The 26,168-nt window shown below is 44.3% G+C and overlaps 1 protein-coding gene across 2 annotated transcripts; it reads left to right on the forward strand.

The window, feature by feature from the left end:
• Positions 1-12,396: 12,396 nt before the first annotated feature.
• Positions 12,397-25,881, forward strand: LOC142311147 (uncharacterized). 2 transcript variants are annotated; one of them, XM_075349310.1, is made up of 7 exons: positions 12,397-12,683; positions 18,126-18,246; positions 20,263-20,388; positions 21,382-21,502; positions 21,574-21,674; positions 22,312-22,417; positions 22,581-25,881. In XM_075349310.1, the coding sequence occupies exons 1-7, from the start codon at positions 12,481-12,483 to the stop codon at positions 23,624-23,626; spliced, it is 1,824 nt and encodes a 607-aa protein (XP_075205425.1). In that variant the 5' UTR covers positions 12,397-12,480; the 3' UTR covers positions 23,627-25,881. The 2 variants fall into 2 exon arrangements, with proteins under 2 accessions (XP_075205425.1, XP_075205426.1); XM_075349311.1 differs by lacking the exon at positions 12,397-12,683 and adding an exon at positions 12,748-12,802.
• The last annotated feature ends 287 nt before the right edge of the window (positions 25,882-26,168 follow it).

Here is a 26,168-nt window from a genome sequence, read left to right on the forward strand (position 1 = left end):
GCACAATCTGTGGGAGTGTACTACAGATATAAAAAACTGACCAGCATCTCCACATATACAACTATGAACAGGTGCTAGCTGAGACAACTAATCAATATAACCACAAAATACAGCTGCACTCTGAAATGGTATAATATGTACACACTAAATATATGAAATTGGAATAGCATTACTGCAATAGAAACAATATTAAATAAATGAGGTAATTGGCTCACAAATTGGCCAATTAATGAGAGTCCAACAGCCAGCGACAAGGTGTACCCCTTTGTTGAGATTCTAACCTTATATGCCTCTACCGTGCATTAGGTCAGGGTCTCAACAAATGGGTACACCTTGTCGCTGGCTGCTGGGCTCTCAGGAATTGGACAATTGCCTAATTTTTTTAACATACTTTCTATAGCAGTAATACAATTCTAATTTCATATATTCATTGTTTACATATTATAGAATTTCAGAGTGCAGCTGTATTTTTTGGTTATACAGTAATCTGTGGAAGTGTCATTTGTAGTAATGTAAAGTTCAGTGTCCGTACCAGATACCTACTGTGTGTGCACAGACTTCGAACACGGTGTTTTCTATCCGCATTGGCTAAGCACTCTTATTTACTCATTTACTTACTTTATGCAAAGCACCTATCTCCCTCTTTCATAAACGATCCAGGAAATTTTGAGTTACTGTGCGGGTTCGGCCACCCAGACAATTTAAAATAAATAAGGGAAAAAGAAAGAAAATAAGGAATAAAGCAGGACCGTTATATTTACCTTCCCCATGGCAGTAACACAGTCTCCGGGTCCGCTCATTAACCCTCATACATATTCACTGCTTCCCTTGCCCACCGGCAGCCCCGGCGTCTGTGATTGGTTTCAGTCAGACCATGCCCCCATTCTGTGTGACAGCATCTGTGATTGGTTGGAATCGCACACACTGTCTACGTCCCTATAGTGGTGTAGAAATAAATAAATTGGTGTAGGGTCCCCGCATATTGTGATACCCAGCTGCAGCCCCCAGACATGTGCTTATCTTGGCTATTTATCAAAATAAGAGGGACCCTATGCGGCTTTTTAAAAAATGATTACATAAATCATTTTTAAAAATGGTGTGCGGTTACCTTCAATTTTTATACCCAGCCAAGATAAAGCCGACAGCTCCCCAGCTGGTATTCTCTGGCTGGGGAAGCCAATGGTTATTGGGCCCCTAGCCTAAAATTAGCAGCCTGCAGTCTCCTAGAATTGATGCATCCATTAGATATGACAATTCCGGTACTTGTCTTGGCTCATCCCGATTGCCCTGGTGCGGTGTCAATCAGAGTAATATAAAGGGTTAATGACAGCTCACAACTGTTACTAAGCCCTATATTAATAATGGAAAGTGTCTATGAGACCCCCATTACTAATACTGTAAGTGAAAAGAAATAGATACAAACACCGAAAAAATCCTTTATTTGAAATAAAATACAAAAAAACACCCTCTTTCTCCAATTTATTAACCCCAAACACCTATTTCTGACGTAATCTACATAAGGATTTCTCCTTGAGAAAGCTAGAGCGAAACACGTGTCGGAGTGAGGAGCCACGGACAGGAACCACCCCCTTGTTACTAGGTAAATCTCATATTTATTGTTGTTATTATATGCTAGCAATTGTTTCTTCTGAATGTATGGTCTGCCCCTGCACTGTGTTCACAGTGCATGGCACCGGACTTATGTGGGCAAGGGACTATTTATATTTATCTATTTTTTAGACCCACCTCGTAATGGTTATATCCTGATATTTATTAATTGGTATAATATTGATTGATATACAGTACAGACCAAAAGTTTGGACACACCTTCTCATCTCTAGAACAACTGTTAAGAGGAGACTTTGTGCAGCAGGCCTTCATGGTAAAATAGCTGCTAGGAAACCACTGCTAAGGACAGGCAACAAGCAGAAGAGACTTGTTTGGGCTAAAGAACACAAGGAATGGACATTAGACCAGTGGAAATCTGTACTTTGGTCTGATGAGTCCAAATTTGAGATCTTTGGATCCAACCACCGTGTCTTTGTAGAAAAGGTGAACGGATGGACTCTACATGGCTGATTCCCACCGTGAAGCATGGAGGAGGAGGTGTGATGGTGTGGGGGTGCTTTGCTGGTGACACTGTTGGGGATTTATTCAAAATTGAAGGCATACAGAACCAGCATGCCTACCACAGCATCTTGCAGCAGCATGCTATTCCATCTGGTTTGCGTTTAGTTGGACCATCATTTATTTTTCAACAGGACAATGACCCCAAGCACAGCTCCAGGCTGTGTAAGGGCTATCTAAGAAGGAGAGTGATGGGGTGCTACGCCAGATGACCTGGTCTCCACAGTCACAAGACCTGAACCCAATCGAGATGGTTTAGGGTGAGCTGGACCACAGAGTGAAGACAAAAGGGCCAACAAGTGCTAAGCATCTTTGGGAACTCCTTCAAGACTGTTGGAAAACCATTTCCGGTAACTACCTCTTAAAGATCATAAAGAGAATGCCAAGAGTGTGCAAAGCAGTAATGAAAGCAAAAGGTGGCTACTTTGAAGAACCTAGAATGTAAGACATATTTTCAGTTGTTTCACACTTTTTAAAGTATTTTATTCCACATGTGTTAATTCATAGTTTTGATGCCTTCAATGTGAATCTACAATTTTCAGTAATGAAAATGAAGAAAACTCATTGAATGAGAATGGTGTGTCCAAACCTTTGGTCTGTACTGTAGGTATTTTATAACTATTTATTTATTTATTTATCAATCAAGTAAACTACCTGATTATGTACTATTGACCTCTATGGATGTAATCCATTTGGATGGGGTCATATTATAATGTCCATTTCATCTTATTACATTAGGTTATTTATGGAGCCCATCATTATTTATTCTGGTGCATATTAATTTGACCTGGTGGTTATACCAGTATCCCATGTAATAATTTTTTGTTTGGGACTTTTTAATTACTTCTGTCTGTAACTCTGTACATAATAAACACTTAGCACCTTATGCCGTTTTAAATATTTATTTTTAACATATATCAATAAAAGAATGGTTTTAACTTCTTTGACGCTGTCACTTCGCTTTTTAGCTGTTTATATACGGCTGATGTTTTGATAGTAATCCACACAAGGTAAGGAATTAACAATTTTTCTCAATCAAGTGAGTCCATCCCTATAATGTCAGTGCAAAATAAACATACAATTTGTTTATTATGCACTGACATTACAGGGATGGACTCACTTGATTGAGAAAAATTGTCAATTTCCTAACCTGTTGTATTCACATTTTGTAAGTAATATTGTGCATGTCAGTTTATTATAATTGTTTTTTGCCAGTATGACCCCTGACCTATTTAGGTACCTTACTATATTTACACGACTCTAACTTATATATGTGTCTTTTTTGTGGGCTTTAATTTTAGATATATTTATTAAAAGTTATTTTTAATAGGGTTTGAGGTTGTTTTGTCTATATTCACCCTGTTGCTATTTTGCTAAGGCCTCCGACACACATCCGTGCCGCCGGTACGTGTTTGCCATTTTTTGCACGTACCGGCGGCACAGAGACACGTTCAGCAATGCTACCCTATTGTAGCAGGCACACACACGTAAAACCACACGGAACGTGTGTCCGTGTGCGTTTGTACGTGTGTGCGTTTTTCTACACGCTGACATGTCAGTGTTTTCTCCGCAGCACGGGTGTCACACGGCCCGCACCCGTACCACACGGATATAGTGTGGATGCGGTCCCATGTGACACGCGCCGGAGAAAACACACGTCAGAGAAAAAAAAAAAACCCTTAACTCACCTTCTCCAGCCCTCCTGTCTCTGCCGCTGCTGCCACTTTCTGACGACCACCGCTTATTATGCTTATTTAATATTCACTTCACTGCGGCCGGCAGCAGCAGCAACGGGGAGACGGCAGGGCTGGAGAACGAAGATCAGCACCACGGACAGCACGTGGAATGTAAATAACAGGACCACGCGAGTATGTAAATAACCTGGTCCCCGTATGTTATCACGGATAGCATGTGGAGAACACACGTGGCCCGCACGTACCAGAGACACGTACTAACCTGCACGCAACACGCAGGGGAAATACGTGTCTCTCGGCACGTGCGTGATTTTCACGTGAGTGTGTTGGAGGCCTAAGGCTGTGGTTTTTTGTAATCCACACGAGGTCCCATGGCAATCCCGGCTCTGCTACATACTGACATCACAGAGCACATTACAAAACATGACCGCATGCTGCGGCTTCAGGCAGAGATTGACTGATCCGCAGCTGTGAGCGGTGACATCACATCTGGAAATATCCATGGTACCCACCTGTGACCACAGATAAACGGATCTCAGGTGACCTCATTCAGTTCAATGAGACCTGCATCTCCTGGCAGAAAAGTGCATTATTTTATTTTTGTTGCAAAGAGATGCAGATATGGTGCTGAAATTTATACACCAATTTCCCACACCAAGATTGTATCTCCTGGCAAAAAAAACCACATCAAAATACAATGCAGTTTTGATGCAATATTTTCCAGGAGATGCAGATTTGATGCTGAAATTTATACACCAAATCTGATTTTTTTGCAAAAACGCATCTAAAACGTGATGCGGTTTTGATGTGATATTGATGCAGTTTTTTGCCAGCAGATGCAGATATGGTGCATAAATTTCAGCACCAAATCTATATTTCCTAGCAAAAAAAAATTGCATCAAAACCGCATTGAGCTTTTTTTTTTACCAGGAGATACAGATTTGGTGCAGGAATTTGGTGTATAAATTTCATTACCAAATTTGCATTTCTTGGCAAAAAAAACCCCGCACAAAAACGGTTTTGATGCCATTTCGGTGAAGTTTTCTTCAAGGAGATGCAAACTTGGTGCAGATATTGCAGCACCAAATTTCCATCTCCCGGCAGAAAACTGCACTGAATCGGCGTCAAAACAGTTTTTGTGCAAGTTTTGCCAAGTGATGCAGATTTCGTACTGAAATTTATACACAATTTCCTGCACCAAATCTGCATCTAGCAAAAAAAGTATCAAAACGCGATGCTCTTTTGATACGATTTTATGCCAGGACATGCAGATATAGTGCTGAAACTCATGCACCAAACTCATGGACCAAATCTACATCTTCTGGCGAAAAATGCAGCAATATCGCATCAAAACTGTACCATGTTTAGATGCAGATTATTGCCAGAAGATGCAGATTTGGTGCAGGAATTTGGTGTATAAATTTCAGCACCAAATCTGCATCACCTGGCAAAATATTGCATCAAAACTGCATCATGTTTTGATACTTTTTTTTGCACAGAGATGCAGTATTGGTGCAGGAATTTGGTGTATAAATTTCAGCCGCTATATCTGCATCTCTTGGCAAAAAAATGCGGTTTTCTGCCAGGAAATGCAGGTCTCACTGAACTGAATGAATTCACTGAGATGAGCTTCACTTAGTTCAATCAGGTCATCTCAGGTCAGTTTACCTGCGGTCGCGGGGAAACGGTGGGACTCTCCAGCTGTGACCTCAGATAAACTGAGTGACATCAGCGCTCACAGCTGCGGCTCAGTCAGTCTCTGCCTGAAGCTGCAGCGTGAGGCCATGTTCTGTAATGTGCCCATATGCTGCGACTTCAATATTTTGCAGCCGGAATCGTTGTCGGACTTTGTGTTGATTACATCGAAACTGGGGGTTTGGGGTTAATAAATTGGAGAAAGAGTGTGTGTTTTTTTTTGTATTTTATTTCAAATAAAGGATTTTTTTCTGTGCTTGTGCTTATTTTCTTCACTTACAGTATTAGTAATGAGGGGGGGTCTCATACACACCATACATTACTAGGGCTTAGTGGCAGATGTGAGCTGTCATTAACCCTTCATATTACCCAGGGCAATCGGGATGAGCCAGATAAAGTGTCAGAATCGCCACATCTAATGGATGCACTAACTCTGGGCCTGGGAGGGCGCAATAACTATTGGCCTCCCCAGCCTGAAAATACCTGCCCCAGTTGTTGGCTTTATCATGGCTGGGTATCAAAATTGGGGAGGACCACACGCTAGCTTTTGAAATGATTTATTTTTAAAAAAAAGCCGCATGCGGTTACTCTTATTATGATACACAGCCAAGATAAGTACTTGGCTGGGGGTTGCAACCTGTAGCCGTGTGCCTTATTTGTTCTGGGCATCATAATATGGGGGGACCCTACAACAATTTATTTATTTATTTATTTTTACATCAATATAGACACACAGACAAGATCTCTGAAAGTAGTCAAGACACGTCACACAGGGTAGGGGCACTATCTTACTGTGAAAAAAAAAACCCACATCAAAATCAGAGTTGACAAAAATGCATGAACAACGCAGCATCATTACAAGCGTGTGTTTTTTTTATTATTATTTACATTTCCAGGCTCTCTGGGACAAGGTGCAGTTTTGATGTCTCAGAGGTGCAGTTTTTTTTGTGACAACAAAACTGCAGCATGCGCATGTAGCCTAATAGTTTCTGGGCAGACACACACAGTTTACAACACTGATTCCTTACAACTAGCATTTTGCATGCAGTCTTGATGTAGGGTTTGATGGAGTAATATGCAGTAAATAGTCTGAGGGGTGCGGAGCAAAATCTGGATCTAAATCCCTGCATATTGGTCAACTGTACAGGCCCTTGTATCATTCAAAATCCTATCAATGCGAGTTACCCTCCCTCCCATAGTGTAATAACGTCCCCCATCCAGTACTAATTTCACCACCCTTGGACCCTTTCTGTTACAATGTCATCCATACTGGGCCCCTTCTGGTAATACCGTCTCCCATCCTGGGCACCTTAGAATAATAATATTCAACATCCTGTGTCCCTTCCATTAAGAATCTTCCCCATCCTGGGCCACTTCTAGTAATACTTTCTAACATACTGAGCCCCTTCCAGTAGTAATGTTCCCCATCCTGGAGTAATGCCCCCATCCTGGCCACTTTAGGAAATATATGTCCCTGATCCTCGGCCCCTTCCTAGTTTAATATCCCCATCCAGTAATGCTCCATTTCATGGGCCCATTATAGGTATAATGTTCACCAATCCTGGGCTCCTTCCTGGTATAATGTGCCCCATCCTGGGCCTCTTTCAGTAATAATGTTCCTCCTTCTGATTTAATGTCCTCATCCTGGCCCCTTCCACTAATATATGTACTCCATCCTGGTCCCTTAACAGTAATAATGTTCCCCATTCTGGCTCCTTTCCTGGTATAATATCCCCCATCCTTGTATAATGTCCCCAATCCGGGGACCCTACTATAAATAATGTCAGTTATGCTGGTATAATGTCCCCCATCCTAATATAAAGTCCTTCGTCCTAGGCCCATTTTTGGTATAATATCCACCTTCCTGGGCCCATTCTATAATATTCTAGTCTTCGCTAACATATTTATAAAAATAAAAAACAATTTTGCTCACCTTCCCCTGCACCCATGATGGGTGGAGTCCTCTTTTATAGCTGGCACAAACGCCTGCACCTAACTTTAACATGCCTGTTATGGAAGAAGCATGACATCACAGCAATGTGCCGCCTGTGACTGGCTTCTGATTGGCCAGCAGGTGTGTATTGCAGTGCAAGGACACGGCCAGTCTCTTTGGCACATTACATTTCAGCTGAATGTGCATCCTTGGCTGCACATCCAGCTAAGAAAGGTGTCGGAGTCAGCAGGCCCTCCTCCTGCATGGGGCTGGTCGCATCCTCTGCGACTGCGATCGTTACACGCTACTTTCACACTTCAGTCTTTTCACATCAGTCACAATCCGTTGCTTTGAGAGAACACGTTATCCTGCAAAATATTTTGTAGGATTCAGTTTTTCCCCATAGACTTGTATTAAGGACGGATTGCAACTGATGGACTTGTGTTGCATCTGCTAAGCGACTGATCAGTCGTGGAGTGAATCACCGTCGGGCAGAAGGGACTGACACTGTAATGTTTTTTGTAGTGTCAAAAAACTCACTGCGCAGGATTCCGTCACAATCTGTCAAGAGGTATCATGGTAATCTATGGTGCTGGATTCAGCCATAAGGCTAGGTTCACACTTCCGTTAAATTGTATCAGTCACAATCCGCTGCTCTGGTAAACAACGGAATCCGTTTAGCGGATTCCGTTGTTCCCATACACTTGTATGAGCGGCGGATTGTGACTGATGATGCTGCGTTGCACCCTCCACCCGACTGATCAGTCGAGAAACGACTGACCGCCGGGCGGAAGGAACGCAGTCTGTAACGTTTTTTGAGCAGCGCAATCCGTAGGATTTTGTTGCGCATGCTCTCTCTGGCTCCCTGCACCCGTAACCAGGATACACATCGGGTTACCAAGCAATGCGCTTTGGTTAATTACCCGATATTTACACTGGTTACGGGTGCAGGGAGCCAGCGCTAAGCGGTGTACGCTGGTAACCAGTGTAAATATCGGTGCCCTCTAAAATAGTTTCAGTGTAAATATCGGGTAACCAAGGAAAGTGCTTTGCTTTTAGTTACTCGATATTTACCCTGGATATGTGTGCAGGGAGGCCGACACTTCCCCGCTCGGCTCCGCCCCCTCCCAGACTCGGCATGTACACACACACATACAGACTCACTCACTCACCTGTCCCCAGCCTTGCAGTCCCCGCGGCACTAACGTCCTCAGCACCACAGCCCCGCTCGGCTCCACCCACCTCGAACTCCGCCCCCCTCGCGCTCCGGCCCCCGCACACAACGGAGTTCAACAATGAATTCTGTTCTTTGTCATCCATTGTACAATGCATCAGTCACATGCGTTAAGCAATGCATGTAACTGATGCAAAACAAAGGAAATGTGAACCTAGCCTAATCCGTCGCACGCCGGAATCCAGTACTGGATTCCGTCATTTGCTACTGAGTATGCCCAGCATGTACACAATCACATTGCAAGGCTCCAGATAGGAATAATCCACACACAATTTTAGCTATAACAACATTTATTCTGCCCCTTTCTCTACAAACTGTCACAAATGGCCAATGAAACACAGTAATAGGTCACCAAAATGTCTGGCACTCCCATTGGGTTGTCCCAAAAACAAACGGATCATGACGGATCCGTCGTAAAACGGACGCACAACGGATGTAACGGACACGATGGATCAGTTATTTCACAGGATTCCTGTAAATGGAATCCTGTGAAATAACACATCTGTTGCGTCTGTTGACAGCTAAAAAACGATGGATTCGTCATTCCGTCACAACTGACCTGACGGATTTGAAACGACTGAAGTGTGAAAGTAGATGTGCCAAATTCATTCAGAGGCTTTTGCATCTAAATGAATTTTGAACAAAGATAAGGAAGATGGGTAAAGCTGAATGACAATCCCTCTAGAGTGCTAGCCATTTTATGGTCTGACTGAATTTGTCACGTCAGCTGCCGTGTGCCACCAATTATAATGTACCTCAAAGACTGGAGCATGTTTCGGTCATAATTTATGGTACTTTTCTGTTGTAAATTATGATAAATCTTTTGGTTGTGCTCTTCAAAATGTTAAAGTGTTTCTCCCGATTGGGTTGTCTATGTCACAACTCCAATACCTGTAGATTTTTCAGCTGCTGCAGTCACGTCTGCTGAGAGATCTTCTGCATATAGATGAAGTAGGAGACGGACATTCCTGTCAACCGCGCTGGAGTAGTTCCACCAGTCGTAATGCTTCAAGTAGCTTTTATAAACGGGTTTCAGCTTTGTACTGAACCTTTTCTTGGAATTAGGCTATGTGTGCACTAGAAAAGTGATTTTTCTCAAGAAAATTTCTTGAGAAACTTCTGGGAGTTGAAGATTACCGCATCTGTGGTAAAAAAAAAAAAAACGCACCAAAACCGCAAGAAAAATGCATGCGTTTTTGGTGCATTTTTGCCGTGTTTTTTCATGCTGTAACTGTAATATATAAATAAAGCATGTTGAAAAAAAATATATAGATAAATGGATAGATAATGGATAGATAGAAGGATAGATAAATAATCAATAGATTGATCTGTCCTCTATCAATCGATAGAGTCCCTGTGAGGACACTGCACTTCTCACGAGCAATAGTGTCACATTACCGACCGTGAGAAATAACCTGTGGTTACCTCTGCACTCTCGTTACGAGGCTGCATTCAGTGCAGTGTCAGTCGCGGCTGGATGCAAGCGTCGTAGGACCGGCGTGGATTATGCTGGAGCTGTGTGTTGAGGGGTGTAATAAAGGGGTGAAAGAGGGGGCTTTTTTTTCATTTATTTAAAATAAAGGATTTTTCGGTGTGTGTGCTTATTCACTTTACTTACGGGTTGATCATGTCAGCTATCTCATAGACACAGCCATGATCAAGCCTGGACTTAAATGTCAGAGATCCGCTGCCATTTAACTCGTTATTACCCTGATTGCCACCGCATCACGGCAATCTGGAAGAGCTGGGGACACTCCGGGACTGTCCCATAATGAAAGTGACAGTCCCAGGGCAGCTGCGGCCTGATATTCTCGGCTGCGGGAGGAGGGTGGGGGACATTAACCCTGGCCCTCACCCTCCCCAGCCTGTGAATACCGGGCCACCGCTGTGTGTTTACCTCGGCTGGAAGGTAAAAAATACGGCGGAGGCAACGTGTTGTTTTTTTTTTATATGTCCGTTTGATTTCTATGTGTATTCTATATGTCTGTGTGTGAGTGCGATATGTGTGTTCTATGTCTGTGTGTGATATGTGTGTGTTTACTATATGTCTGTGTGCGAGTGTGATATGTGTGTGTTTACTCTCTGCTCCGCTTCCTCTTCTGTCATAATGACATCACTTCCCTGCAAACCGCAGGCAGTGATGTACATTACCGCAGGTAAATCGCAGCTATACCGGGGGTATACCGCACATCATTTGCTACCTTCGGTATACCCGAGGTATTTCGCGATTACATTACAGTGAATGGAGTGAAATACTGCAGCTACCTGCAGAAAAGTAGTGACTGCTCATTCTTTTTCTCAAGAAATTCTGCAGAAATAATGTTCTTGAGAAAAAAACGCCGTGTGCGCACAGCTAATTTTTTTCCATAGGTTTTACTGGGAAATGTCTGTAGAGAGATTACAAACATTTCTCAAATTTATGCAGCAAAACTGCGGGTAAAAACGCCTAGTGCAAACAAAGGCCTTAAACTACATATGAAGGTCAATACAACAATGAGAGGGGTAAATACAAAAAGGGACGTCAATATTCAGTACTAAACATGGCATGAGTAAGGGGTGCTTTATCTGAAATACAATAACACTGCATTCAGCCGCACACAATGGAAGAATTGTAGCTTATGGTATATATCAATTCATTTAATTAATTGGCCTATTGTTAGGTAATTTATACATCCTCCGGCAGACGTTATCACACACAACCATTCTCCATTACCAAAGGCATTGTGACAATACTGATGAATCAAGGCCACATATTATGTTACCAAAACCATAACGTGAATACAACTGTTATTGATTGCAAAAAAAAAAGACATCGCAGAATTTACTGGGCTGATGGAAGGAAAAAGAACATTTAGCAGGGTCCAGCCCTAGATAGAGCAACCCCCGAGCCCCAGAAACCCCCAGCAGGTCCCGAAACCGCCCCCCCAAGCCACGGCAAGCTCCCCAACCCCGACACCCACCGAACCCCGACAGCCTCCCCACAGCCCCCGCACCACTGGCAGGCTCCGCAAGCACCCCCCCCTGACAAGCCCCGCACCCACCGAACCCCGGCAGCCGCTGCACCCCCCTCCGGCAGGCTCCGCACCCCAAGCAGGCTGCACCCCCGGCATGTCCCCACCCTCAGCATGCTGCACCCCCTCCGAGCCCCGCACCCACCGAACCCCGGCAGCCGCTGCACCCCCCTCCGGCAGGCTCCGCACCCCAAGCAGGCTGCACCCCCGGCATGTCCCCACCCTCAGCATGCTGCACCCCCTCCGAGCCCCGCACCCACCGAACCCCGGCAGCCGCTGCACCCCCCTCCGGCAGGCTCCGCACCCCAAGCAGGCTGCACCCCCGGCATGTCCCCACCCTCAGCATGCTGCACCCCCTCCGAGCCCCGCACCCACCGAACCCCGGCAGCCGCTGCACCCCCCTCCGGCAGGCTCCGCACCCCAAGCAGGCTGCACCCCCGGCATGTCCCCACCCTCAGCATGCTGCACCCCCTCCGAGCCCCGCACCCACCGAACCCCGGCAGCCGCTGCACCCCCCTCCGGCAGGCTCCGCACCCCAAGCAGGCTGCACCCCCGGCATGTCCCCACCCTCAGCATGCTGCACCCCCTCCGAGCCCCGCACCCACCGAACCCCGGCAGCCGCTGCACCCCCCCCTCCGGCAGGCTCCGCATCATGTCCCCACCCTCCGAGCCCCGCACCATCAGGCAGTCAATAATGAGCCGCTGTCAGGAGCGGCACCATGACATGACCCCCAGGACAGGCCCGAGGCTCCAGGTGACCTACACTTGTGCCGCATTACCGCCGCCATGCTGTGGCCCAGCGTCTGCACGCGCTCCTCAGACCACACAACCTATGCAGCACACTCATTACTCGTCCAGCAGCAGACAGCCCGTACATGCAAGTGCTGTACCGAACCGGAAGTCACAGGCAAGTCACCTGACTGGTCCATATCATGTGGCTCTTACGTCATCACAACTAGCAGTGCTGCTCCAGCTGGACCCATCAGTAGGTGAGTAATCAGCTTGCATTTTCTTACCACTAGGTGGAGCGTCAGCACCAGAGTGCGGGGAGCAGCGCAGTACTGAGCAGCATACAGGTGGTATAGAGGGGGCTGGACAGAGAGGAGAGGTAAGTGTATGGGGGGCAGTGACAGGGCAGGTAGGAGTAGTGTTGGCACAGTGCAGGATGGGCACAGAGGAGAGGAGGGTATATGGGGGGCAGTGACAGGGCAGGTAGGAGTAGTGTTGGCACAGTGCAGGATGGGCAGAGAGGAGAGGAGGGTATATGGGGGCAGTGACAGGGCAGGTAGGAGTAGTGTTTGCACAGTGCAGGATGGGCAGAGAGGAGAGGAGGGTATATGGGGGGCAGTGACAGGGCAGGTAGGAGTAGTGTTGGCACAGTGCAGGATGGGCAGAGAGGAGAGGTGGGTATATGGGGGGCAGTGACAGGGCAGGTAGGAGTAGTGTTGGCACAGTGCAGGATGGGCAGAGAGGAGAGGAGGGTATATGGGGGGCAGTGACAGGGCAGGTAGGAGTAGTGTTGGCACAGTGCAGGATGGGCAGAGAGGAGAGGTGGGTATATGGGGGGCAGTGACAGGGCAGGTAGGAGTAGTGTTGGCACAGTGCAGGATGGGCAGAGAGGAGAGGAGGGTATATGGGGGCAGTGACAGGGCAGGTAGGAGTAGTGTTTGCACAGTGCAGGATGGGCAGAGAGGAGAGGAGGGTATATGGGGGCAGTGACAGGGCAGGTAGGAGTAGTGTTGGCACAGTACAGCATGGGCAGAGAGGAGAGGTGGGTATATGGGGGCAGTGACAGGGCAGGTAGGAGTAGTGTTGGCACAGTGCAGGATGGGCAGAGAGGAGAGGTGGGTATATGGGGGCAGTGACAGTACAGGTAGGAGTAGTGTTGGCACAGTGCAGGATGGGCAGAGAAGAGAGGTGGGTATATGGGGGCAGTGACAGGGCAGGTAGGAGTAGTGTTTGCACAGTGCAGGATGGGCAGAGAGGAGAGGAGGGTATATGGGGGCAGTGACAGGGCAGGTAGGAGTAGTGTTGGCACAGTACAGCATGGACAGAGAAGAGAGGTGGGTATATGGGGGGCAGTGACAGGGCAGGTAGGAGTAGTGTTTGCACAGTACAGCATGGGCAGAGAAGAGAGGTGGGTATATGGGGGGCAGTGACAGGGCAGGTAGGAGTAGTGTTGGCACAGTGCAGGATGGGCAGAGAGGAGAGGTGGGTATATGGGGGTCAGTGACAGGGCAGGTAGGAGTAGTGTTGGCACAGTGCAGGATGGGCAGAGAAGAGAGGTGGGTGTATGGGGGGCAGTGACATAGCAGGAAGGAGTAGTGTTGGCACAGTGCAGGATGGGCAGAGAAGAGAGGTGGGTATATGGGGGGCAGTGACAGGGCAGGTAGGAGTAGTGTTGGCACAGTGCAGGATGGGCAGAGAGGAGAGGTGGGTATATGGGGGTCAGTGACAGGGCAGGTAGGAGTTGCGTTGGCACAGTGCAGGATGGGCAGAGAGGAGAGGTGGGTATATGGGGGTCAGTGACAGGGCAGGTAGGAGTAGTGTTGGCACAGTGCAGGATGGGCAGAGAAGTGAGGTGGGTATATGGGGGGCAGTGACAGAATAGGTAGGAGTAGTGTTGGCACAGTGCAGGATGGGCAGAGAGGAGAGGAGGGTATATGGGGGGCAGTGACAGTACAGGTAGGAGTAGTGTTTGCACAGTACAGCATGGACAGAGAGGAGAGGTGGGTGTATGGGGGGCAGTGACAGGGCAGGTAGGAGTAGTGTTGGCACAGTGCAGGATGGGCAGAGAGGAGAGGTGGGTGTATGGGGGGCAGTGACAGGGCAGGTAGGAGTAGCGTTGGCACAGTGCAGGATGGGCAGAGAAGAGAGGAGGGTATATGGGGGGCAGTGACAGTGCAGGTAGGAGTAGTGTTGGCACAGTGCAGGATGGGCAGAGAAGAGAGGAGGGTGTATGGGGGGCAGTGACAGGGCAGGTAGGAGTAGTGTTGGTACAGTGCAGGATGGGCAGAGAGGAGAGGTGGGTGTATGGGGGGCAGTGACAGAGTAAGACCCCAGGTAAAGATTTGGGGCATAGCACATTGACCTCAGCTTGGGAAAACACTGGGCCCAAGAAGCTGATCGGCAACAAAAGGATTCTTCCTCTTGCCTGTAGGCCATCACTAGGCAGGACACAATTTGGGTTTAAATGGAGTGTGGCTGTAATTAGTATTTTACGTGGGGAGGAGCTGCTATGGCTTCTAGGAATTTATAGGGTCTGTTGTGATGAATGGGGAAGGAGGTGAGAAGCACGTGACATCTTTTAGAGTTCATTCACATTCTTCAGTTCCAGACTCGGTCCCAAAAGATCCTTACATATTTATATTGGGTTTATCAGTCATATAGTAAAAGGACATGATTGGGCCATTACCACTGGAGGGCACACACTGTTTTTACTAGTAGTGGGCACTGCTGTAACTACCATGGAGAGAATGGTCCCAGAATTCTCATATAGTGGAATCCAATCTATTAGGTCTTAATGTACTAAACAGGGCATATTGAAGCCGGCTGTCTTGATGGGCAAACTCACACTTTACAGTATGTACCGTATGTATATATACATACATACAGTATATACCACAGGTGACGTAAGTATTAAACACCACCTTTTTTAAGTAAATATATTTGTAAAGGTGCTATTGACTTTAATTTGTCACCAGATGTCGGTAACAACCCATCCAATCTACAAAGGCAAATAAATCAAACCATAGATGCCCATAAATGTAGTGATCTGTAATGAGAAATGGCACGAAAAAAGTATTGCACAAGCTCCTGAAATGTATTACTTACTACAAAAGTGTTTGTTGGTGATGACTGTTTAAAAGTATGCATGGGGAAATGGAGTTGCATGAATTGCTCAGGTGTGAGTTTGGCCCATTCTTTCACAGAAACACTCTTCAAATCCTGAGGCTTCATGAGCTCCATCTATGGACTCTGAGCTTTAGTTCCTTCTATACATTTTCCATTGGATTCAAGTCAGGTGACGGCTTGGTCATTCTAGCAGCTTATCTTTCTCTGAAATCAATGGAGCGTTTCCTTGGCTGTATGATTAGGATCATTGTCTCGCTGAAATGTCCACCCTTGCTTCATCTTCATCATCCTGGTAGATGGCAGCAGATTTTTATGATGAATGTCTTGATACATTTGTCCATTCATCCTTCCTTCAATTATATGAAGCTTCCTAGTGCTGCATGCTGAAAAACAGCCCCACACCATGATGATCCCACCTCCAAACTTCACTGTTTATTTGGTGTTTTTGGGGTGATATACAGTGCCTTTTGGTCTCCAAACATGGTGTGCATTATGGCATCCAAAGAGTTCAATTTTGGTCTCATCTGGCCAGACTATATTCTCCCAATATTTTACTTGCTTGTTTAAATGTTGTTGAGCAAACTTTAAATGCATTGGAACATGCTTTTTGTTCATCAATGGAGTCTCTCGTGATGAGTGTGCATGCAGGCCATGGAGGTTGACTTAATTACTTACTGTGTTCTTTGAAATAATTGTACCTGCGGATACCAGGACTTTCTGTAGCTCACCACAGGTGGACTTTGGCTCTTGGACAACTCTTCTCATAATTCTTTTCACTCCTCTGTCTGAAATCTTGAGGGGAGCATCTGCTAGTGGCTGGTTTATGGTGAAATTATGTTCTTTCCACTTTCAGATTATGGCCCCAGCAGTGCTCATGGGGACCTTCAGTAGTTTAAAAATGTGTCTCTAACTAATGCTTCAGTATGCTTTGCAACAATAAGGTTGCAAAGTTTTTGACACATCTCATTAGTTTTGCTCATTATGAGATGTTTATTGTGTGGCATCTTGGTAATGAGACACCTTTTTATAGACCATCAGTTGAACCATCTGATATTATTTTTCACTAAATGGCAGGATTTCTTTCTAATTACTTTTAGATTGCAGCTGGTGTCATGACTTTTCATGGCTTTTTGCAACTCTGTCTTCAAGTGTTCAATACTTTGTCATTTCTCATTATTACACATAACTTAATTTATGAACATCTATGGTTTGATTTCTTTGCCTGGGTGGATTGGATGGTTTGTTACTGACATCTGGTGTGAAATTCATGTTAATAGCACCTTTAGAAATATATTTATTTAGAAAACTGGAGATGTGTTCAATACTTATTTCAGCTGCTATACAGTATATCAGAAAAGAGAGTACACCCCTCATGTCTTTCTAAATATTTTGTTATATCTTTTCCTGGGACAACACTGAAAATATGGCACTTTAATACAATGTAAAGTAATCAGTGTTCAGATTGTATAAAATTGGTCTGCATAGCTGTCGTCCCAGAAAGAAGCCTCTTGTAAAGATGATGCACAAGAAAGCCTGCACATAGTTTGGTGAAGACAATCAGAATCAGGACATGGATTACTGGAACCATGTCCTGTGGTCGGATGAGACCAAGATAAATTTATTTCGTTTAGATGGTGTCAAGAGTGTGTGGTGGCAACCTGGTGAGGAGCACAAAGACAAGTGTGTCTTGTCTACAGTCAGACATGGTCGTGGAAGTGTCATGGTTTGGGGCTGCACAAGTGCTGCTGGCTGTGGGGAGCTACATTTCATTGGCCATTTTCACTTAGGGGTGTACTCACTTTTGTTGCCAGTGGTTTAGATATTATTGTGTGTGTTGACTTATCTATGGGGCACACCAAATTTACAGTGCAACACTGTCACGGGTGTGTCACGGGAGACACAGTCATGTGGTTCTGGCTCTAGAAGGTCACAGCGTTTGGCTGCGCAAAATGCTCCCTGACTTTCAATTGTTCCTGTTTTCAGTATTCACTGTAATAGGTAGCTTTCCTGCTGGATTTTCATCTCCCCCCTCCCCTTTTGGACCCAGCAAGAACTCGCCTTCCACCCAGTTGCTGATCATTTGTATTCCCTTGGTGCTTAAATACTGTCTTTTCTTGACGAAGAGCTCATCCCACCTATTCCCTATTTAGGGTCCAGCACTAGGGATACTTAGGGTCAGTGCATAGGTACGGAACCTATCTAGTTTAGTGAGGGGCTCCAGGGACCAGCTGTAGGTTCGGTCCAGGGTCACCATCTCCCCCCTTCCCTAGACGCTGGGGTCCCCTTCACTTTCGCCGCTCGCTTGGTACTTCCCAGTACCTAGCATGACTTTACATTGTATCAATGTGTCTTACCTTCTGAGTTGTCCCACGAAAAGATATAATAAAATATATAATAATATATTTACAAAAAAAATAGCAAAAATGGGAGAGGTGTACTAATTTTTGTGATATACTATATATCGCTGCTTTTTTCTGTAGATATAATCAATGTTCTTTTTGAAATTTCAAAGGTGAATTCTATCTCATCAAAATGTATGGAATAAAATATATTTACCCAACGCTTTCCATCTACAGAGGTTACCATGGTCAGACCCCCTCCCCAGAATCTCCAGCATTTCTGAGAATGGACAAGAGTTCTGTGACTGAGAGGATACTAAATCTTACCTTGGAGATCCTCTACCTGTTGACTGGAGAGGTACGGGGTTCTTAGACTGTCATTTTAAAAAGTCGTTTTCAATTTCAAGTGCTTAAAGGGGTTTTACCACATTAGTAATAACAAATATCTTATTTAAAAGATCTCAAAAAAGTTTCAGGACCAGAAACTCACCCTTTTTCTACAGCACACATACAGTGCCTTGCGAAAGTATTCGACCCCATGGAATTTTTCAACCTTTTCCCACATTTCAGGATTCAAACATAAAGATAAAAATTTTAATGTTCTGGTGAAGAATCAACAAGTGGGACACAATTGTGAAGGTGAACAAAATGTATTGCTTATTTTAAACTTTTGTAAAAAATAATAATCTGAAAATTGGGGCGTGCAATATTATTCATCCCCTTGAAGTTAATACGTTGTAGCGCCACCTTTTGCTGCGATTACAGCACAAGTCTCTTGGGGTATGTGTCTATCAGTTTTGCACATCGAGAGACTGAAATTCTTGCCCATTCTTCCTTTGTAAACAGCTGGAGCTGAGTGAGGTTGGATGGAGGCGTTTGTGAACTGCAGTTTTCAGCTCTTTCCACAGATTCTCGATTGGGTTCAGGTCTGGACTTTGACTTGGCCATTCTAACACCTGGATACGTTTATTTCTGAACCATTCCATTATAGATTTGGCTTTATGTTTGGGATCATTGTCTTGTTGGAAGACAAATCACCATCCCAGTCTCAGGTCTTTTGCCGTCTCCAACAGGTTTTCTTCAAGAATGGTCCTGTATTTCGCTCCATCCGTATTTCCATCAATTTTAACCATCTTCCCTGTGCCTGCAGAAGAAATGCAGGCCCAAACCATGATGTTGCCACCACCATGTTTGACAGTGGGGATGTTGTGTTCAGGGTGATGAACTGTGTTGCTTTTACGCCAAATATATCGTTTGGTAATGTGCCCAAATAGTTCGATTTTGGTTTCATCTGACCAGAGCACCTTCTTCCACATGTTTGGTGTCTCCCAGGTGGATTGTGGCAAACTTTAAACGACACTTTTTATGGTTATCTTTGAGAAATGGCTTTATCCTTGCCACTCTTCCATAAAGGCCAGATTTGTGCAATGTACAACTGATTGTTGTCCTATGTCCACCTCAGCTGTAAATCTCTGCAGTTCATCCAGAGTGATCATGGGCCTCTTGGCTGCATCTCTGATCAGTCTTCTCTTCTTTGAGATGAAAGTTTGGATGGACGGCCGAGTCTTGGTAGATTTGCAGTGGTACGATACTCCTTCCATGTCAATAAGATCGCTTGCACAGTGCTCCTTGGGATGTTTACAGTTTTGGAAATCTTTTTGTAACTAAATGCGGCTTTAAACATCTCCACAACAGTATCACGGACCTGCCTGTTGTGTTCCTTGGTCTTCATGATGCTATCTGCGCTTTACACAGAACCCTGAGACTATCACAGAGGAGGTGCATTTATACGGAGACTTGATTACACACATGGATTATATTTATCATCATCAGTCATTTAGGACAACATTGGATCATTCAGAAATCCTCAATGAACTTCTGGAGTGAGTTTGCTGCTATGAAAGTAAAGGGGATGAATAATATTGCACGCCCCAATTTTCTGTTATTTATTTTTTAAAAAAAGTTTAAAATAAGCATTAAATTTCGTTCAACTTCACAATTGTGTCCCACTTGTTGATTCTTCACCAGAACAGTAACATTTTTATCTTTATGTTTGAAGCCTGAAATGTGGGAAAAGGTTGTTCTAATACTATTCTTTCAAACTGTAATGTTTGATATCTATGTATTGATCCTATGCTTTTATATTTGAAACAAAGTATTTTTGTATATTTGTATACCTTTTACTAAAACGAGTTTAAAAAGAAAAGTATTGTTCCACTTTGGTGACAACTTTGTCCATACATAAAAATGTAGTTTTCTTTTATCTAGAAAATGTAAATGGTTGTTCTCTGATTTCTCCTACTAAACAGTACTACTAGATGGCATAGAGTTAGTTTTTTAATATATGTTTATGAATGTTATGTTTCCTAAATAGGATTATACCCCTTCAAAGAAGTCTGAGGAGAAGGAGTCCATCACAGTGACTTCTCCTCACTCATTGGTACGTGAGCAGAAAATCCTCAAACTCGCCAACAGGATCATTCATCTGCTGACTGGAGAGGTGAGTGCTGCTGGGTATATTGGGACATTATACAGTGTGTCCACCCATATCCTGTCCACCGCCATTAACTTTAGAACGGCGGCAGCTATAGGCATAGAAGTGGTGTCTAGGTATAGTAAAGTAGCCATGCGCTACTCAATGAAACCACCTATAGCGCCACCTGGTGGAAAACAACGGAGTTAGCATTTTTATCTCGACAACGGAACGAGATAGAGAAAAAAAAAGGGAAATAAAAAATTGTAGGGCATCATCAATTGAATACGAATCGACACCTTGCATACAGAAATGCTATGATATGAAACCCATGACCCCCCCAAAACATTGAATGCTGGTCACGCATATGGCGCTCCTTTAACTTTGATGCTCAAAGTGGCCCCCGTCAGCTGCAATGTACATCTGGACTCTGGACACCATACTGTATCTTGCTGCACATTGTGCAATATGGTAGGTGACACGTTTGCACAAGCATCTGTGATATGTCGTCGTAGGTCCTGCAATGTTGGTGGAGGGGTCGCATACACCTGCTGTTTGATGTGACCTCACAGAAAGAAGTCCAATGGGTCAGGTCAGGTGAGCGTGGAGGCCACTCCATGCAGCCACTATACCCAATGACTTGTAGGAAGGTCTCCATGAGGTATCGCTTCACGTCCGCAGCCTTGTGAGTTTTACACGTTATAATCATAGCATTTCTGTATGCAAGGTGTCGATTCGTAATGATGATGCCCTACAACTTTGTAATTCACTTTTTTTCTCTATCTTGTTACGTTTTCAAGATAAAAATGCTAACTCCGTTGTTTTCCACCAGGTGGCGCTATAGGTGGTTTCATTGCGTAGCGCATGGCTACTTTACTATACCTAGACACCACTTCTATGCCTATAGCTGCCGCCGTTCTCAAGTTAGTGGCAGTGGACAGGATATGGGTGGACGCAGTGTATAGCCATGCTCATGGATGATGATGTGTCTGGATGATGATGTACTATTGTATATGACAGGTTCCTATAAGATGTCAGGATGTCACAATCTATTTCTCCATGGAAGAATGGGAGTACATAGAAGGACACAAGGAACAGTATGAGGACATTGTGGAGACCCACCAGACTCATATTTTATTGGGTATGAGACATAATTAGATAAATATGTCCACTTGATATAAACAATGTAGTCATCAAGTGTGCCTTCTACAGAGGAGTCTAATAGCAAGAATACTCCAGAGAGATGCCCTAGACCTCTTCATGATGAGGAGGATGTCAAAAAGGAAAATGAGAACACCTTAGCAGATTACAAGGTAATGAAACATAAGAGTATTGCATAAGAGTATCCTCACTATCTGGATAATGGGATCTGTGAAATGAAGGCAATACAACTAAAAGTTCAATGGAGACAGAGAATGTAACATGATTTGTAGTGTACTTAGCGGGAATCTGTCACCAGTTGAAAGCAGCAAGATATAGACGGAAACCCTGATTCCAGTAATGTGTCACTTATTGAGCTTCTTGCTGCAGTTTTGATAAATTCACTGTTTTCTCTGCCGCTGATCTATGGGTACTCTGAATGCTGAGCTTTGTATAACCCTGCCCACACCACTGAATGGCAGACCTCTGTGTATACTGTGCATAGGCAGACTGCTGCCAATCAGTTTTGGGGACATAGTTATACAGAGCGCTTGAATAGGGACATCTACATTGCAGCAGGTGTACTAGACATCTAAAGATAATCTCCTGCTAATAAAACTGTGATTATATCAAATTTACAGCAAGCAGCCCAGCAAGTCACATCATCAAGTGTCATTGTTTGAATCAGGGTTCTGTCCCTACATTATACTGCTGAAAGATTAGATAGCTATAACCTGGTGACCTATTCCCTTTAAAATGTGATAGTGAAAATGTATAATTCCATAATGGGCTTATCATTTCAATGCTTAGGAGGGTGATCTGAATATTGTGCTGATGGATATTGATCCAGAGAATGAAGATGAACTACTAGATAGGAAGATTAAGGAAGAAAAAATACCTATTGGAATCAGCATGGGTGAGTAATTACCATTCTGGGTAAGAGACGTGATAATTTTTCTACTTAATGTCAAAATATATGATGAAGTTAGGAAACCGCCATCTCTAGGCTCTGGTGTTTTTGGTATTATCTGATTCCAATCTAATGTACTGACCACAATAATTTTTGGTTAATTTTGTAGATGGAGTTGGGAGCAACATTAATGTTGGTTCGACTTCACGATGTGAAATGGAAGATGAAGGTGTGACACACAATTCCACGAACTGTATTCTAGCAAACACAAGTTCACCATTGACCAATGGATCTACTGATTCGTCCAAACATAAAGAACATGTTCCTGAGGTTGTTAAAATTAAAGTAGGATACAGGAATGACTATAAGCATACGTGTTCTGAATGTGGCAAATGTTTTACCAAAAAAGACAAATTCATTATTCACATGAGAGTCCACACTGGGGAGAAGCCATATTCCTGTCCTGAGTGTGGAAAACGCTTTACACAAAAAGCCAACCTGATGGCTCACCAGAAGACTCACACAGGTGAAAGGCCATTTTCATGCACAGAGTGTGGCAAAGACTTTACATGTAAATCAACCCTTGTTAAACACTGGAGAATCCACACAGGTGAGAAGCCTTTCTCATGTTCCGATTGTGGAAAATGTTTTACCTACAAATCCCATCTTTTAGAACACCAAAGAATTCACACAGGTGAAAAGCCATTTACGTGTACTGAGTGTGGCAAATCCTTCAGACACAAGTCCCATGTCATTGGGCACCAGCGAGTCCACACCGGTGAGAAGCCCTTCACTTGCTTAAAGTGTGGTAAATGTTTTACACAAGAATCAAGTCTGGTGTATCATCAGAGGATCCACACTGGAGAGAAACCATTTAGCTGCCCTGAATGCGGAAAGTCCTTCACCTATAAATCTACTCTTGTGAAACACCTAGTAATCCATTCTGGAGAAAAACCATATTCTTGTTTGCACTGTGAGAAGAGTTTTACCCAGAAATGCATACTAAACGAGCATCAGAAAAACCACACAGGAGAACGTCCATTTATGTGTTCTGTATGCGGTAGAGCATTTACCCGAAAGTCAAATATGTTGAAACATCAGATCACCCACACAGGGGAGAAGCCGTACACTTGTGCAGAATGTGGGAATAACTTCACGCAGAAGGCAAGCCTTGTCAAACACCAGAAGCTTCACCCAACTCAAAACCCAAATTAGGGAACTTTAACCTAGCAAATAGTGTTGTATCTTACTCATAAATACATTAGTTACAAAGGTGCTCTGGATCGAACTGTTTTGGCATAATCAATACATACTGACAGAATATATGTTTTAGGATTTTTCCCTTAAATTTGCCAGAGGGTATAACAGTAGACCAGGCAAGGGGCTCAGTGGTGATCTTTTAGAGAACTGATCCCAATATTTAGACTCAATTTGGTAGAACTAACTATTTTATTTTTGTGTAAATTTACAAATATTTAGTTTGGTGTAGTTCCACTTTGGACATTTTTTAAGTTAAGTACTATTAAATGGATTGTCCAGAAATGTAAGAAATCAGGCTTAGGCTATGTCCCCACGGGAAAAGTGTCCTGCGAATATATCTGCAGGAGCTCTCAGAAAACCGCAGCACAACTCTGTCTGTTTTAATGCTTCGGATCTATTGCGGAATGTCCTGTGGATATGGTGCGGGCATTCTGCATTGAGGATACAGTACCATGGCTTCGGCACTGCATCCTCAATGCAGAACAAGTGCTGGAGTGATCGGTGAGTTCATACTTACCTCCATCATGCAGCACTTCACTTTCCGGAAATCCGCATTATTTCCACCGCGGAAAAAAACGCGGCATGGGCACAGCACTTCCAAAATGCCATAGAAATGGCTGGGGACTCGCTGCACTGCGGATTTTTGAGAAATCCGCGGAATTTCCGCAAAAGAATCACAGCAAATTCCGCAAATTTTCCGCAGGGTGGGCACATAGCCTAAGAGATGTCATCCGGTAAGTCCAGCTCTGCTTTTTAGCCTTTTTATTTTCCTGCAATTGTGACATTTCATACATCCATGTAACTGTTTCAGCCAAGAATGCACTGCATAAGATTGTTAAAGACCAGTAATTGTCTGCAGCGCTCTCATAGATATGCACATCACTTCTTTAGGAAAACAAAGTTTGGTGGGAGTTAAATCCCCTGCTGCTCTGTTATCAGGTGAGAATTTTTCCCCAATTTTATTGATTTTTTCCCTTATTACTTTTTTTCCAAATCCTGGACAACTCATTTAGGTAGCACAGTCTTAAGCGGGCTTTACACGCCACAACAAATCTAATGATGTGTCGGCGGGGTCACGTCGTAAGTGACGCACATCCGGCATTGTAAGGTACATTGCAGGGTGTGACAGCTACGTGCGATTGCGATTGAACGTAAAACCGTTCATCGCATACACGTCCTTCATTTCCTTAAAATTGCACGTCGGGTTGTTCAATGTTCCCGAGGTAGCACACATCACAGTGTGTGACACCCCGGGAATGATGAACGGATCTTACCTACGTCCTGCGGCTCGCGCCGGCAATGCGGAAGGAAGGAGGTGGGTGGGATGTTTACGTGCCGCTCATCTCCGCCCCTCCGCTTCTATTGGCCGGCTGCCGCGTGACGTCGCTGTGACGCCGAACGTTCCTCCCACTCCAGGAAGTGGATGTTCGCCGCCCACATCGAGGTCGTATGCACGGGTAAGTACGTGTGACGGGAAATAATCGTTTGTGCGACACGGTCCACAAATTGAACGTGCCACACATACGATGGGGACGGGTGCGATCGTATACGATATCGTATGTGATATCGTAAGGTGTAAAGCTGGCTTTACTTTTGATTATCTGCAAAGCTGTTTTCAGAAACCAGTTAGGCTGCATCTGCACTTTGCGTTTTCACCTGCGTTTCCGCAGCGTATTGAACTGCAGCGTTTTAATGCCGAAATGCATGAGTTTTGATTTTCAAGCAAAGTCTATGGGAAATTGTAATTTCTTGTGCGCACAATGCTGTTCAAAACGCTGCGTTTCAGTTGCAGAAAATTTGGCAAAAACTCAGCGTTTAAAGAAGCAACATGTCAATTGTTTTTGTCATTTTGGCAGCGTTTTGCTAACATTAGAGTGAATGGGAAGTTTCAAAACGCAACCTAAATCAAAATCCTAGCGTTTTACATGCTTTTTTGGTGCAGAATGCATGCTTTTTTGACAAAATAAGTGCATGCGTTTTTGCCTTTATAATAAGGGCATGCTATGTCCCTTTACACACACACAGTCCGACAATTTAAATTAATGAAAATCCATAATTTAAAAAAAGCTCATCATAGGACATTAGAATAAATTCATAGAAAAAACTCACCAAAAATAAAGCCAACAGCCATAAAATGGTCAGATAGTGGCAAAAGCACATGCAAGATGCATACGGCCCCCCATGATAAAGGTTGGAAGATCACAGGTGCAGAATGCCTATATAACAACCACCCCCAGCCTAATATATCAGGAGGGGGAGGTTGCCGGCACAAAACTGCACAGCCCGCCTGACCTAATAGAAGGGTGTGATCAATAGGCTTTGCCTGGACACTGTGCATTGCACGTATCTGTGTGACCGACGCCCTATATTAGATCTTAATTGTGTGCAGTTTTGTGCCGGCAACCTCCCCCTCCTGATATATTAGGCTGGGGGTGGTTGTTATATAGAAAAAAAAATCCATAATTTAACATTATTTTATGCATAAATATAAAAAAAA

The sequence above is a fragment of the Anomaloglossus baeobatrachus genome, chromosome 5 (assembly GCF_048569485.1).
Source record: "Anomaloglossus baeobatrachus isolate aAnoBae1 chromosome 5, aAnoBae1.hap1, whole genome shotgun sequence".
Lineage (NCBI taxonomy): Eukaryota > Metazoa > Chordata > Amphibia > Anura > Aromobatidae > Anomaloglossus > Anomaloglossus baeobatrachus.